Source organism: Zonotrichia leucophrys, chromosome 6, assembly GCF_028769735.1.
Source record: "Zonotrichia leucophrys gambelii isolate GWCS_2022_RI chromosome 6, RI_Zleu_2.0, whole genome shotgun sequence".
Classification (NCBI taxonomy): domain Eukaryota; kingdom Metazoa; phylum Chordata; class Aves; order Passeriformes; family Passerellidae; genus Zonotrichia; species Zonotrichia leucophrys.
In genome coordinates this window covers 29728151-29741488 of record NC_088176.1, presented here as the reverse complement: position 1 = coordinate 29741488, position 13338 = coordinate 29728151, and the positions used below count along the sequence as shown (strand labels likewise).

The 13338-nt window shown below is 38.1% G+C and overlaps 1 protein-coding gene across 3 annotated transcripts in view; it reads left to right on the top strand.

Annotated features, from left to right (window-relative positions):
* Nucleotides 1-13338, top strand: part of JMJD1C (jumonji domain containing 1C) — a 158362-nt gene that overhangs the window by 38666 nt on the left and 106358 nt on the right. For all 3 annotated transcript variants that reach the window (XM_064716133.1, XM_064716132.1, XM_064716131.1), the window contains exon 2: nt 12687-12851. In XM_064716133.1, coding sequence (XP_064572203.1) covers nt 12687-12851 — 165 coding nt within the window. The remainder of the gene's footprint in view (nt 1-12686; nt 12852-13338) is intronic.

Here is a 13338-nt window from a genome sequence, read left to right as displayed (position 1 = left end):
TGAAATGCTGGCACTGTTGTCTTCTCAAAGTGTATCAAAGTTGCAAGATTTCAGGTCTTGGCTGTGCTGAAAACTCTTCATAATTATGATACGTGAGTTATTTGTATCACAGTGACATAACTGAACCAAAAAGCTGTAAGGAATCCAATAATGAACATTACTTTCCAAAGTATTTATTGCCTATTCCTTTAATTTATTGCAGTATTAATGTCTGTTGACTGTAGGAGACAGACCTCTCTGTCTTGAATGCTAAATGGGCTTTTTCACATGAGTAATTGTTCCTTTCTTATGCACAGTAAGTTGATTGCAGCAGAAGGTAAATTTTGCGTACAATTCACAAGGCAATGAGACTGACTGTTAGAAATAACATCCAGATTTTAAACAGTTTATAGAGAGAAGTGGAAGGTGTTTTGTAAAGCAAGATAGAAACCTCAATTGTCATTCCCTGATATGTTTTGAAAACAGATTAACTTCTTTATCACTATCAATGCAAACTGCAGTTATCTGATACCACAAATAGTTCTGCAGCTGATAGTTGAAAATGCCATCTCAGAGCGTTCATTTTCCTGAAGGGAACACTTGTGTCCCTTAACTTGAACAGTAATTTTATTGCTCTTTCCCTAGGGAAATGAGAAAGTCTGATGTGACTGTGCTCTATCTTCTCTTGCACTGATTTATTATCATAATACAGTAAAACTGTCAAATTCCTCACTGCAGGAGGGCTGGGCTTGCTTCACTTACCTCTGCAGGTCATGAAGGCCCTCCCTCATTTCCTGATGTCTTTCCAAAGTCTTGTTTGTATTCTGTGTAGCTGTAGGTACACAATCAGTTGCAGTTTGTGGGATGGTTTTGTTTGTTCTCCAGACATTTTCTGACTCAGACAGCCTGGAATAGATCAAGTTGTGCTAACATTTGTTATAAGAAAGGACTTGGTTACGTTCATACTTGTTTTAAAGATTCTGAGTGTAAGTGATTATTGGAGTTCAAGGAGCTCCTCAGAAAATAAACTTGCAAATAGAGATGGGAGCTGAAAACTTGGAGAAGTTGTCCTGCATTTTCTGTGTATAGAAATGATTTATTCAGGGAACACAAAAAACGAATCATAATTTTAAATAAGCAAGATGATAGTGGGGAAATCAAGGGGAGAAAAGAGAAAGTAAAGGTACCAGCCCTCATTTTGTGGTACATTTATTGTGTGTATAATTTCTAGCATTAAAAGCTCTCTTGGACATACACTAAACCTTGTTTTGTTCCAGAAACTTGAACAGATGGTGAGAAAATTATGTACAGTTCTGAATTAATGCTTTTTTATTCTCTTCTCTGCAGCATTTACAATTGCAGGGAGGACTTTTTAAAAAACCTTTATAATTATAGTATAAAACCATTGTACATAAACAAACTTTTTTTTTTAATTCATCATCACAATCTTCTTTAAAATGCCATTTATTCAAAAATATTATCCTTACTGTTGTGACAAGGAGTGTCTGACTTTTTCACTAGTAAGTTACCCAGAGATGGCTAATGCAGTAATTAAGGTGATTAATTGGGTTCATTAGGCAGCTTTTGATGTATGCTCATTGCCAATATTTTCTTCTTATGTCTTTACTTGTGGCCTTAAGCACTAAGGGTTTGATTGTGTTATCTGTGGGATCTGTTGTTCTCTTGGTCTTATCAATGGATCTATTGTTCCTCCTTTGAAAAGACCTTTGAAAGGAATTACTAGGAGAACTGAAAATGCAGAATATTTTGTTGCTTTCTGTTTTTTGTGTTGTTGTACATTGCATATTTCTAGGACAATTTTTAATTAACAAGAGTTATGCTGAAAGCTTTAAAAGAATTATGCCATTAAGTTAAAAATCAAACATTTCTCTGTAGTTTGGACAATTGTGATACTGAAATAGGTTAGTTAATACTCAAGATGTAAAAGGGTAAATGACTTCACATTTTTGAGAAATTTTATTGAAGAACAAAAACTGATGTTAGAGAACAGAGCAAAAGTCTCTCTTCTGAAGAAGGGTAGTAGACAAACACATGGAAAGAGAATTTTCATCTATGCATTGTGAGTGGCTTCTGTAACCTTAAGTGCTTTTCACCCCTATTTTCCTGAAGCTTTTCTGCATCAGTAATTCTGTTTATTTGAAGCCATTCCTCCTGTGCTGTAGCCTTAGCAGCTGCAACAACAAAGTGGGCAGTTGTTCAGAGGAGCTGGTTGTGTTTGCAGTTCTATGCTTCAGCACAATTTGTCTTGTAACACCTCAGCTGCACCTGAAAAGCCCCTGGCATTCAATCTGCAACACATGGAGTGTCATGTAAACACAATCTCAGCTCCCAAGGAATTTGTGGTCAGAGGAGGCAGCACTGGGCTGAAGTGACTGCGCTCTGGGTCTGGAGGATGGGTGTGAAGCACAGACATTGTGACTTTGTGTCATGGAGCGAGGGCAGAACCTCCCAACTCACCATCAGTGACTGAAGTTTTTGTTTCTTTTTTGTTAATTAAAAAGCCGAACACAAGCAAATTACTATTAAAAGACTTATAAAATACATTGAAAAATGTAAGTGCTTAATTAAGTTAGGACCAAACTGTCCACATTGCTAATGTCTTCATTCTGATGTAAACAATCTCCTTAAGATTGTGCAATGGGAAAGACGATTTCCTAAATTACTTATCATACTACTGTATTTCTGTATATCCATATAGTTTACCTGTTATTTACATAAGTGTGATTTTTTTTGCTCAGACATTTGGATATCTGTGACTCAGGAGTGGCCATTCTGGCAAAGAGGAGATTGAGGATGTGGATTAAGACAGACTGAAGCCCCAGGAAGCCATGGTTACATTTCCTCCCCTGCTCCCAAAATGTTGCTTACCTTTGGCAGGCTGTTTCCTGATGTCATGTTTGCTCACATGTGCCACCAGCCCTGCTCTTAATCTCCTCTGACCTTTTAGTAATTGCTGGAGATATCTCAGTGCCGAGTTGAATGAACTTTGATCCCAGTTTGTGGACATTTATGCACTGGTGAACTCTGAACTGTAATGACCCAGTTCTTCTCTGTAAAGTCTAGCCTGCAGTTTGGTGGCAGATGGAAAAATAAAGGAAGCTCTTATAGACCTCAAAAGTCCATATGTTAATCCTTTGAAGCTTCAACCTCTTGAGTACAGATCTTACTTTGCTGTTTTATGCTGCACCTAACCTCTAAGAAAGAAGTAGCCCTGGGTAAGTTTTGTTTATGCATCTTTTGTTAGCAGGTGTTTTTAAGTTCTTAGTTACATCAGAAAAATTTTGTGGGAGTCTTTTTGAGTGAGTGGTGACTCTCCAGTGTGAAGTATTAGACGAATGTGAGGGAAACAGATGTAGCATTGAAAGATGACTTGTAGAGGAGGTTGAAACTCAGAGGCTGCAGTGGTAACATGAAGTTGACTCTTAAACAACAAAACAGTAATTCAGCTTGTGAAATAGCACTGAATGCAGTCACAAGACTACAAGGGAAGACTTTAATAATTCAGATTATAAAAAAATTAGAACTTGAACAAAACAGCCAAAGTCAAATACGCTGAATCTTCGCTAGGAAGAACTTAGAAACTGTTTGTCTTTATTGTTCTGCTTAGAGGTGGTTTTGTCAGGACCAGGAGAAAGCAGGACCAGTTTGCAGTGTGGTCATTTGGCAGCCTGTGAATTGGAGGAAAGAGGACAGCAAATTACTCTTAAAACTGTACCATGTTCTTCTCCAATAAAAGATAAAGCTTTAAAGTAATTGATATGGTGCTAACTTCCCTACTCAAATATTCTAGTCCTCTTATAATGGAAAAAAGGCCTGGAAAAAAATTCCAATTATTTTAGCAGATGATCAATGAAGTAGATAAATACTTCACTAACATTTTGTCTTGCTTCAGAAGATTATGATTATTGTTGCTATTACTCCTATTTTCTCATCTGCTTGCTGAGATGTGTTTGGTTGGCTGGTTGCCTGAGGTTAACAGTCTTGCTTACAAGAGCAAATGCTGCTGTTATCAGAATACAGAGAATTACCATTTTGTAATGGACAATAATTTATAAAAATGCCAATATAATGTCTCTTTGGTTGCTCGATTTCTCTTGCTTTTCTGGTTACTCTTGGAATAGTCCCCCATAGTTCTCTTAATTCCTGTAAGATGACCAAAGAAAGCAATGAATTGAGTGAGTTTGTCTGCTGGAATTTTTGCTGTTGATATGAGCTAGGCCTTGAGAAAATGTCTCCAGTACAAACAAAATCTACCAGCCAGCTTCCTCTGGTGATTTGTCACTATGCTAAGGATTTGCTGGTGTCTTTTTGATATCTCTGGCTTTATCTGACAAAAAGGAAATAGTTTGTGAGCCCACTCCTGGTTTGTTTGGCTTGCTGTCTGGACACTGATGTGGGCACACAGAGCAGCGGAGAGGCACTTGGTCTTTGCTAGCCTGGATTCCCAAGTAAGAGTATCAAAAGTTCATCTCCAAACCTTAATTTTCTTTTACAGTGTCTCTTCTGTTCCACTTCAAGTAAAGATTTGCTGTTCCAAAGTGCAGAGTTTAATCGGTGTCTGCACTGTGGATTTGGGAGGACACCACTTGTTCTAGCAGCACATGAATCAGGTTGAACCTCTGTCTGGGCAGATACTGAGAGTACTTTCAGTAGGGCCAGGGTCAGTGTCAGGGTCAGTCCTTTGAGCCTGGGAAGGATGGCTGGTTTGGCTCCTCACCTGTTGAGGATGGCTGATGGGATTGTGTTGGTAGAAATAGGGAAGGTCCTGTGCTTTTTGCTCTTGATTCCCTTCAGCAGTGCTTCAGCTCTGGGCTGTTCAGCTGCAGTGAGACAGCAGAAAAACTCAAATAACTGTATCTCCCTGCTCAGGTCCTGATCATCTCCCAGGTGCCAGCTTTGTGCATTTAGACTGTGAATTTGGACTCTCAGGAGGGCTGAAGCTGAGCTGTTTCCCCATGGGTGGCTTTGCAGCCATACCTTGCTGGCTACAGCAACAGCCAGGTTGGTTGGTTAGTTAAGTTTGCTGCCCCACAAGATGCAGTTTTGTTTCTATCTCCGACTGGGGATGAGGAAAAATAGCAGTTGGTGAATTCTGACTAGGAGGTGACCTATTCCTTTCACCATTCACTTCAATTTAGCTTCCTGTAGTGCATTGTGATTGCTGATGGCCTGGTGGACAAGCTTTGTCTTCATTAATAAGCCATCACATTGTAAAAATGGACTTAAATCCATTAATATCTAAATATCTGGTAGTTATTTTTTGTTGGTTTTAGTCACATCTTCAAATGACAGATATATGCAGTTTAAAGTCAGCATAATCTTGTAAAAATTAAAACTTAGCAATAATGGTTCCTTATTAAATGACAGGTGTTGATCTTCTTAGTGTGATATTATGAATGTTAGTATTAGCTCAGATTAATTATCAAGTCATCTAAATCACTAAAGTTTTTTAATTGGCCTTTAGTTTACCTTATTTAAATTACATCTGCTTTGAAAACAAATTGTAATTTGATTTTTAAATTGAATATGTAGGCCTTCTATATATGTGTGCTTCTTAAGTACTGTTTTTAGAGCTGATCATTTAGAAATTGAGGCATAGTAAAATTTTTCTATGTTGTGTAATAGTGAGAAGAATTTGAAAGATGTTTTCAGGCCTGGAGGGCCAGGAGGTTTTTGTGTGATGTGCTTACTTTACCTAGTTATGATTCAATAGGCCGTGGTTTCTTAAAAGAGTAAGTCACTTCTATTTCTCGCTTGGGATAAGTAATTCAGGAAATTTCTGGAATGTAAAACATCTTTCAAATGGGGCTACTTGTGCTCCACTGATTTCTTTGTAAGTCCAGTAGAGTCATGATTTAATTTCTGGTTTGTGTGTCACTTCACTTTGCTGTTAAAATCTGAATTTGGAAAAATATTTGTAAAATAGTATGCCAAATAATTTAAACACAGTGATTTAAGCAGCTTGTAAAGTAAAAGTTGGCACTCCTGTAGATTATCTTTTTATCAGAGGCAAGTCCTTTTTTTGAGAAATTAATTTAAAACTCACATACAAGAAATATAGTATTTTTTCCCTTTCTTTTCATTGTAGATCATATTTTCTCCATCTTTCTGTTCAGAACATGCATTTTAAATTGTGGGATGAAAGTCACATACTTGTGTTAGATTTCTTTATTTTCCAGGCTGGTTTTGGGGCCTGCAAGTAGGATGCTTTTTTATTCTGTCATCTTCTCTGCAATCTCTACTCTGTGCTCTACGTGATGTGCTGGTTGCTTAGCAATCCAAGCCACAGACTGCAGCAGGCTGTTGCAATACTACTGGTATTTTTCTTCAGTTTTGAAACCAATTTTTTTGCTGCATTTTTCTTCTGCAGAGGCTACTTTATTGTCAATGTTCAAGTCTACATTTTGGGGAATGCAGGTCTGAAAATGAACCATAAGCTGTACATGTTGATCATTTCTTACCTGTAATGTACCTTGAGAGTTTTCTGGAGAGAAATAATTGTTTTTGTTTCAAGGCCTGTCTGTATTTGTAGGATATTTTTGTTTTAAGGCTTAATATAAGGAAGCTACCTGGAAAATGCATGTTTATCGGAGCATGTATTTGCTGCATCTGGCCCTGTTCCCTTGTGCACATGGCACATATTTGAGATGCCTTGCAGTGAGTGTGTAGCTGTGCTTTATTCAGGAGCCTGGTGAGAGAGCAGGGTTGTCTTCCTCATTCTGCCAGCCCTGAGGTGTTGAGCAATGCTGGCAGTGCGAGTGTGTCTGTCACAGTGTGACTCAGGCAGTGACACAGCTCCTCTGCACTTTTAGACATCTTCAGCAGATGATCCTGAGGCTGCAGATTGTTTTTTCCCCTCAGTAATGAGAACAGTGTTTATGGAGGGGATGTCTCCTTGCATTTCAGAGGAGCTGTAGCTGGCTGCTGTTATGTGTGGTCTTTCAGTGGGAGGAAGTAAATCTTGGTGCTTTCCTGCTGGACAGACATACAACCATTCTGTACTAAAAAAAGAAGAGGGGGTTTCCAAGCAGTTGTGAATCCTGAAGCAATAGAAACTTGATTCTCTGCAGATAATGAACCAGCCTCTCTTTTTGTGCGCTTCAACTTTCCAGCTCATGATTGAGGACTGCTGCTGGGATGCTACACCTATTCAATTTTCTTTTGAATAAACAGAGACTTTAAGTATTCAGAATTATCAGCATGTTGTTTCATGGTAGAAGGGTACATCAAAACAGGATTTAATCTTTGAGGAATTGTCCCTTCGATTTCCACAGTAAATCAAAGTAGCAGCACTTTCTCTTCTCATTTAATAGAAAATTACATCTTCTGCCCTTAAATTTGTTACTTCTTGCAAACTTCACAAATAATCAGAACAGATGTGCAGATTTGAATATTTGTTCAAACAATTTCATGTTTTAAGAGCTGAAATAGCATAAAATAACTCGCATGCTGATTTGTCCCATCTTTTAAGGAGCTTTCAGTGTTCATGTCTATAAAACATCTATCTGATTCTACAGCTTTTTTCCTAGTGCTTGAGAGTTAGAAGCAGGGCTCTTGCATTTTAGAGACAAGCTATTATGTTCCTTAAATTGTGGCATACCAGTTTTGTCAAGAGCATTTTCAGGTCTTCTAGAGACTTTGTGTGGTATTATGGGTATCTACTCACCCTGCCTAAAAAATACATGGTACATTTAGTACTTTTTGTCAAAACCAGCTACTTTCTTGACTGCAAATATAAGTGAACAAACACATCTAATCTGCAGTAAAAATGCTGCCTATTTTAAAGAATATATGGAGGCAGTAAACCCCATCTTTTAATACTAAAATATTTGCTAGTTAAAGACCAATCTATTGCTATTATTTCAGCTGTTGAAGTTGCTTTTAGGCTATATGGAGAATGCCAGTGTACTTTAAAATGCTTTTTATGAGTTTTTTTTATTGTAGAGTGACTGTGAAATACTAATGTGAAAGATTGAGGAAATTTTGGTAACAAAAAGCAACATTGAAGCCCTTTATTAAAGAAAAGTCCTGACTGCTGCCTTTGGTTGCTATTAGACCACTTTTCCATGTGGAAATGGGTAGCACTTGCATAAAAGAGTAATAATTTTCCTGTGTTAAGCTGTTTTGCTTTATAGTAACTTGTGCTTTGATTGCATTTGATTAGGTGTAGATATATTTAGAAAGACTTAACTGCTGGGTAATGCCATCTCCATGAAAGAAACAATTTGTAAAAACCTGAGAAGTCGAGGATATTGGGAACAGGATGGGAAGATTAAGTTTTATAAAAGCACCCTTACTGTCTCCATTCCCTCTGTACTTGAACTAGCCTTAGTTTGTACCAGCTGGGTGTTTGGCAATCACATCCATCTCCATCAGGACATGGAGAACTTCTCCAGAGTCTAGTGTAGTTTGTTTTAATTCTCAGCTGTGTACCATGCTGAAGATCACACCAAGGGGCAGGAGTTGTCAGGAGCTCAGAATTCCAGGAGCAATCCTGGCAATTTCAAACCCCGTCACTGCCACGGGTGGCTCAGTGTGGTACCCACGGACTCACTGCCTCCCTCCACCTCTGTGGCAGCAGCAGGAGGCTCTGCCTGCTCCCTGGGCTGCCTGGCTTTGCTTTCCTGCAGGAAGATTTTCTTTCAAAACCAAGGAACTCCCAGAACCCCTGTTACTGGGCCAAGAATAAACCTTTCTTAAACATCCCATAGAATGCTTGTTCCCCAGAATGAAAATGTGCAGGTTGCGCTTAACATTGGGGAATATGGAAAGGGAAGAACTAATTTGGATTGTATTTTGAATTTTGCAGTGACATCTTGTAATGAAGTTTCTAGTTATTTTGGATAACTTTGTATAACTTCTGTCAAATCGAAAATTTTTATTTTCCTTTGATGATGGTACCATCGCTGGAAATTGTGTTGTGTGTTTTTAAGTAAAATTTTGTGGTTGTAAATACATTTCTGTTAAATTACATACAAGATTTACATTTCTGTGTTCACTTGGCTATACATCACAAGGTTGGAAATTTGACAGCTAGTTTTTGAATCTTGATTACATACTAAGAGGTCTATCTTAATTTGCATAACTAAGACATTTGAATTGCACAGATAGTTTTTAGCATCTGAGTCTGCAGTTTTCAACACTTATAATTTTTTAATAAAGTATATATGTGTAATAATTGATCATGGCACAATATTCTATCTGTTGTAATAGAAAAGTGTTACAAGGGAAACCCAGGGGGATGCACTCTGAGGCTCACCTTGCAGTCAGCAGCCAAACTGGTGTTGAAGAAAAACCATTTAATATTGTATAAAGTAGTGTTTTCTTGCCTCTACTGAAAACATGCTCAGAGAGGTTGCTTGGATTTTTTTCTTCCTAGAAATAAACATTTTGCTAACAATCATTAGGTGATCAAGGGGAAATTGTGCTCTCTTGCCTTAGGAGGGCAAACAGAACTTGGATAACAATGCACTCAAGGAGTTTTAATGAAGTGGATGATGCATGGACTGTGCTTTTTAACATTTTAAGTCAAATTTTTTTGAAGTTAGTATTGCTTTTGTGCCAGTTCTAAAGGGTTTCAAAGTTTATTTTGTCAGGCATATTTATTTGGAGCAGAAATGACTGGAAAACTCTCAATTACAGTTCTGCATGTAGAGGATTTCACCATGGTTGTTGTGTTTGGGCTTAGAAATAACAATATTTTGTTGCAATTGCTTGGCTGACTCCATTGGAAATAAATTTGTTGTCTTGCTTTACTTGGAAAAGCATGCTAAAGCTTATGCTGCTTCCTGTTGGAAGATAGCAGTGAGTTACAAAATTAGCACATTAATGCCAATTATAAATATAATATCATCCCAGTGGGAATTTCTCCTTTTTATTCAAGAGAATGCATACGTGGTGAGAAGGCTTCAGCTGCTCTGGGAACACAAACATATAATATCTATCCACAAATAGCTGACAAGGCAATGAAGCAAAATTTGGCTGAAAAATCTCCAAATCAACATTCATTCTTAGGGAGGCAAATGTCATAGAGTTTCTTGCTGTATAGTGTTCTGTCAGTGGAGCAAAAAAGATGAAATATTTTTAGGCTTTGCACTCCTTAGAGGGTCTAACTTTGGCTCTCTGTTTTATTTTGTTGGCGTAGGTTGCTGGATTGCTTCCTTTCCTCATCTTTTTCCCTTTTTACTCCCTTTCATAAACTGTGCTGTTTGAGATAGTGCTCGTCTCTGTGTGGGAGGTCAGTGTGCACAGCAAGGGGAAGCCTCTATTCTTCAGAGCCTTTACTGTTGCCTTAGAAAAATTCATTTCCCAGCCAAACAGAGAATGGGCAATGAACTGGGCGCTTCATTTTGTCTCTCTTGCTTCTGCTTTTCAAAAATCAACTTTAAAAAGCCAGCAGATAGTTAATAGGCTTGGCATGGAAACCTGCAAGTGGTGGAAGCTGGCAGAAGAGATTCCCAAGGATTGTGTGTGCAACTAGAGGCGGAATATGGTGCCCTGAGCCATGGCAGACTGGCTCTGTGCCATGCTCCATTCTCCACTTTTCTTGGAACTGCTCCTTTGAAGATCTAATTATATGGTGCCAGGAGACTCTGCAGATAGCTCAGCAGTAACTCCCACTGTCGCTGTGCTGAATTTTGGTTTATTTGGGGTGCAAAACTTGCACACAAACACTAGATTGTATCGCAGCTATCCACAAGCCTTGGCCAGTGGCCAGAAGATACAGTATGTTTTTGTGTGGCTGTTTCTAAACTGCTAACTCTGCTTTAGACTTATCTGTGTTTTTCAAAAATATTTATTCATTTGATTCCCTTTGCCTCCTCTTTTTTTTAAATGGGCTGCTGTGTGAGGTCTGCTGCTTAACCTCTTCACACTTTGCTACAGACTACCCAGGTGAAGTGTCTTTCCAGATACTAAACCAAAGTTACTTGAGCAGTCTGAAATAATTGAGTGAGATTTGCAGGAAGGAGGTGCATTTTAGAGAGTGATTTTTAACTGTACGGTCACTGAGGATTGTCTTTAGAATTGATCAAATGACAAATTTTACAAATAAATGGTTCTCCAGAAGGCTTCAAAATAGCTGCAAATACAAGATAATTAATGCTGCCAAAATGATTTGGGATATGATGTGCTTGCCTGTCAGTGTTTTACAGTTTTACTCTGTTTACTGTTCCTCTTAACTCTTTTGATTAAGAAATGAATATTCTGCAACTTTATTACAGATTTTAGAATTAGTCTCTAGAAATGAAATTATTAAAAAGTGGGGGTTTTTTAGTGGTAACAGTTTTTGCTGCTGTTTTCTACTTGCTTTGTTAAAAGAAGAAGCAATTGCTGTAGTGATGAACAGTGGAGGTGAGAGGATCTTCTTGATCTGATGCTTGAAAGAAGAAAGGGAAGAGGAAAGTGTGTGGGAATGAAGTGGGAGTAATATGGGTCAAAAGTATCTGTGGGGAAAACTGGGATGATGAACTTGGGTAGAGGAGTGAGAAGTGGCTTGGTGAAAATTGAAGTTGTGCACTGAGAAGGCAGAAGGACAAGATGAGAAGGAACACTCTGTAGTACACGTTTGATAGTGTGAGACAGAAAGTCTAGACAAGGAAGTATGTTGTAGGCCTAAAATTAACCAGATCTAAAAGAGAAGAATATTTCTGTGACAGTGATTTTTAGTTCTCAGAAGCAGATACAGGAAGAAACTCCAGTTTCGGAAATTGCCTTGGGCGTGGCTGAGGCTGAAGTTCAGAGGTGTAGGAAAGCATCTTCCCTTCTCCATTTAGTGTAACAAGCAGTGGCATTTTTTGTATTTTACCAGCTGCGTTTTTCTTAAGATATTTCTCATTGTGAAAAGAGAACAACTTACTACTTTGAGTTATTTTTAACTTTAAAATGAGTTCTTTAATTTTGAAATGTAATGGGTTTAGCAGAGATATGCAGATAGCTTTTGGATAGCTCTGAGATCCCTCTGCTCTGCACAAGAGGAGACAAAAGGTGTGGTGTATTTAATTAACTTAGTGGTTTAGTGGATGCAGCTGAGGGGAGAAGGTACAGCTGTTCTATATTGGGATAGCACAAGATCAAATAGTTACAAACTGGTTCCACGTTAACCTAGCTGGAAGCAAAACGTGGTGGTATTGTTTCTTGTTTGGTTTGGTTTTTGAGCCAAATTGCAGGAGGAAACTGAGCTGCTTCTGTGAGGTGCTGTGTGCTGGACTTGCTTGTAGTAGCCAGGTCTGCAGGCTCAGGATGTCCTTTCTGGTGCTCTTCCAATTGACTTCTTTTTCCCTTAAAATTATGTTACTGGTTAGTTGGTTTGTATTACATGACATATATTTGAACTGAAAATGAGAAGTATTCATAAAACTTAGTGATTATGTAGATAGCTGTATGTGTTACTTGAATGCTATTATTAAATACTCAGTGTAATGCTTGTTGTTCATGAGATAAGACACCCAATGTTAGTGGAGATATTTTAGTGACTCTCCTCTCTTAACCACAAATGCACTGCCAAGAAAACTGTCTTCTGTGGTGTAGGAACTGAATATATAATTTCAAAACCATAGCATTAAAATGGGTAATAAACAAGATCTTGCATTTAGTTTTTTAATGTATACATTAAAAAGTGCATGTAGATGAACACATGCTGTGTATGTGCAATAATGTATGTCCTTTCCTTTCTTTAATTTCCCCAGGTGTATGTGGAATTTGATGACCTTGAATGGGAAAAGCGAGAATGGGTTAAAGTTTATGAAGATTTTGCAGCCTTCTTGGTGGAGTACCAGCTGGTCTGGGCAAAAAGAAAGGACCCAAGCCAGACTCAGGGATCAAAAATCAAACAAATTCAATGGCCTGCATTGGTAAGATACTTTAATTGCATTTACTAAAGCATTTAATTCTCTTTAATTCTGTCCTTAAGAAACTGTCTAAGTTACTGCAGTGGTGATGGGAAGTGGTGAGCATGGAGGGGGAGAAGGGTAAGAAAAGGATAAGAAAAAAACTAGTAAAGCCTGTTGGTGTTGGAGTGATGTGGTAATAGTCACTCATCTTCCTTTTTGAATCAACCTAAAGCACTGCAAAAGTGGTGTCTGAGTGACATAACAGGATTAATGTCACTTCCCATAGTCAAAGCATCTTACAAATATAAACTTGCCAGTAACACATCTTACTGCTCTGGGGAGAATTGAAATTAAGGTGAAAAATAAACCCTTAAGCTTGTGATACCCTCAGTTTCCACAAAGAAGGTATCTGAAATTCAGGTCAGAGTTCAGAAGGATGAGAAAAGATTAATCAAGTGAGTGGTAATTGTTTGCCTGGTTTATGAGGTGATCCTTCTGGATTGGTGCC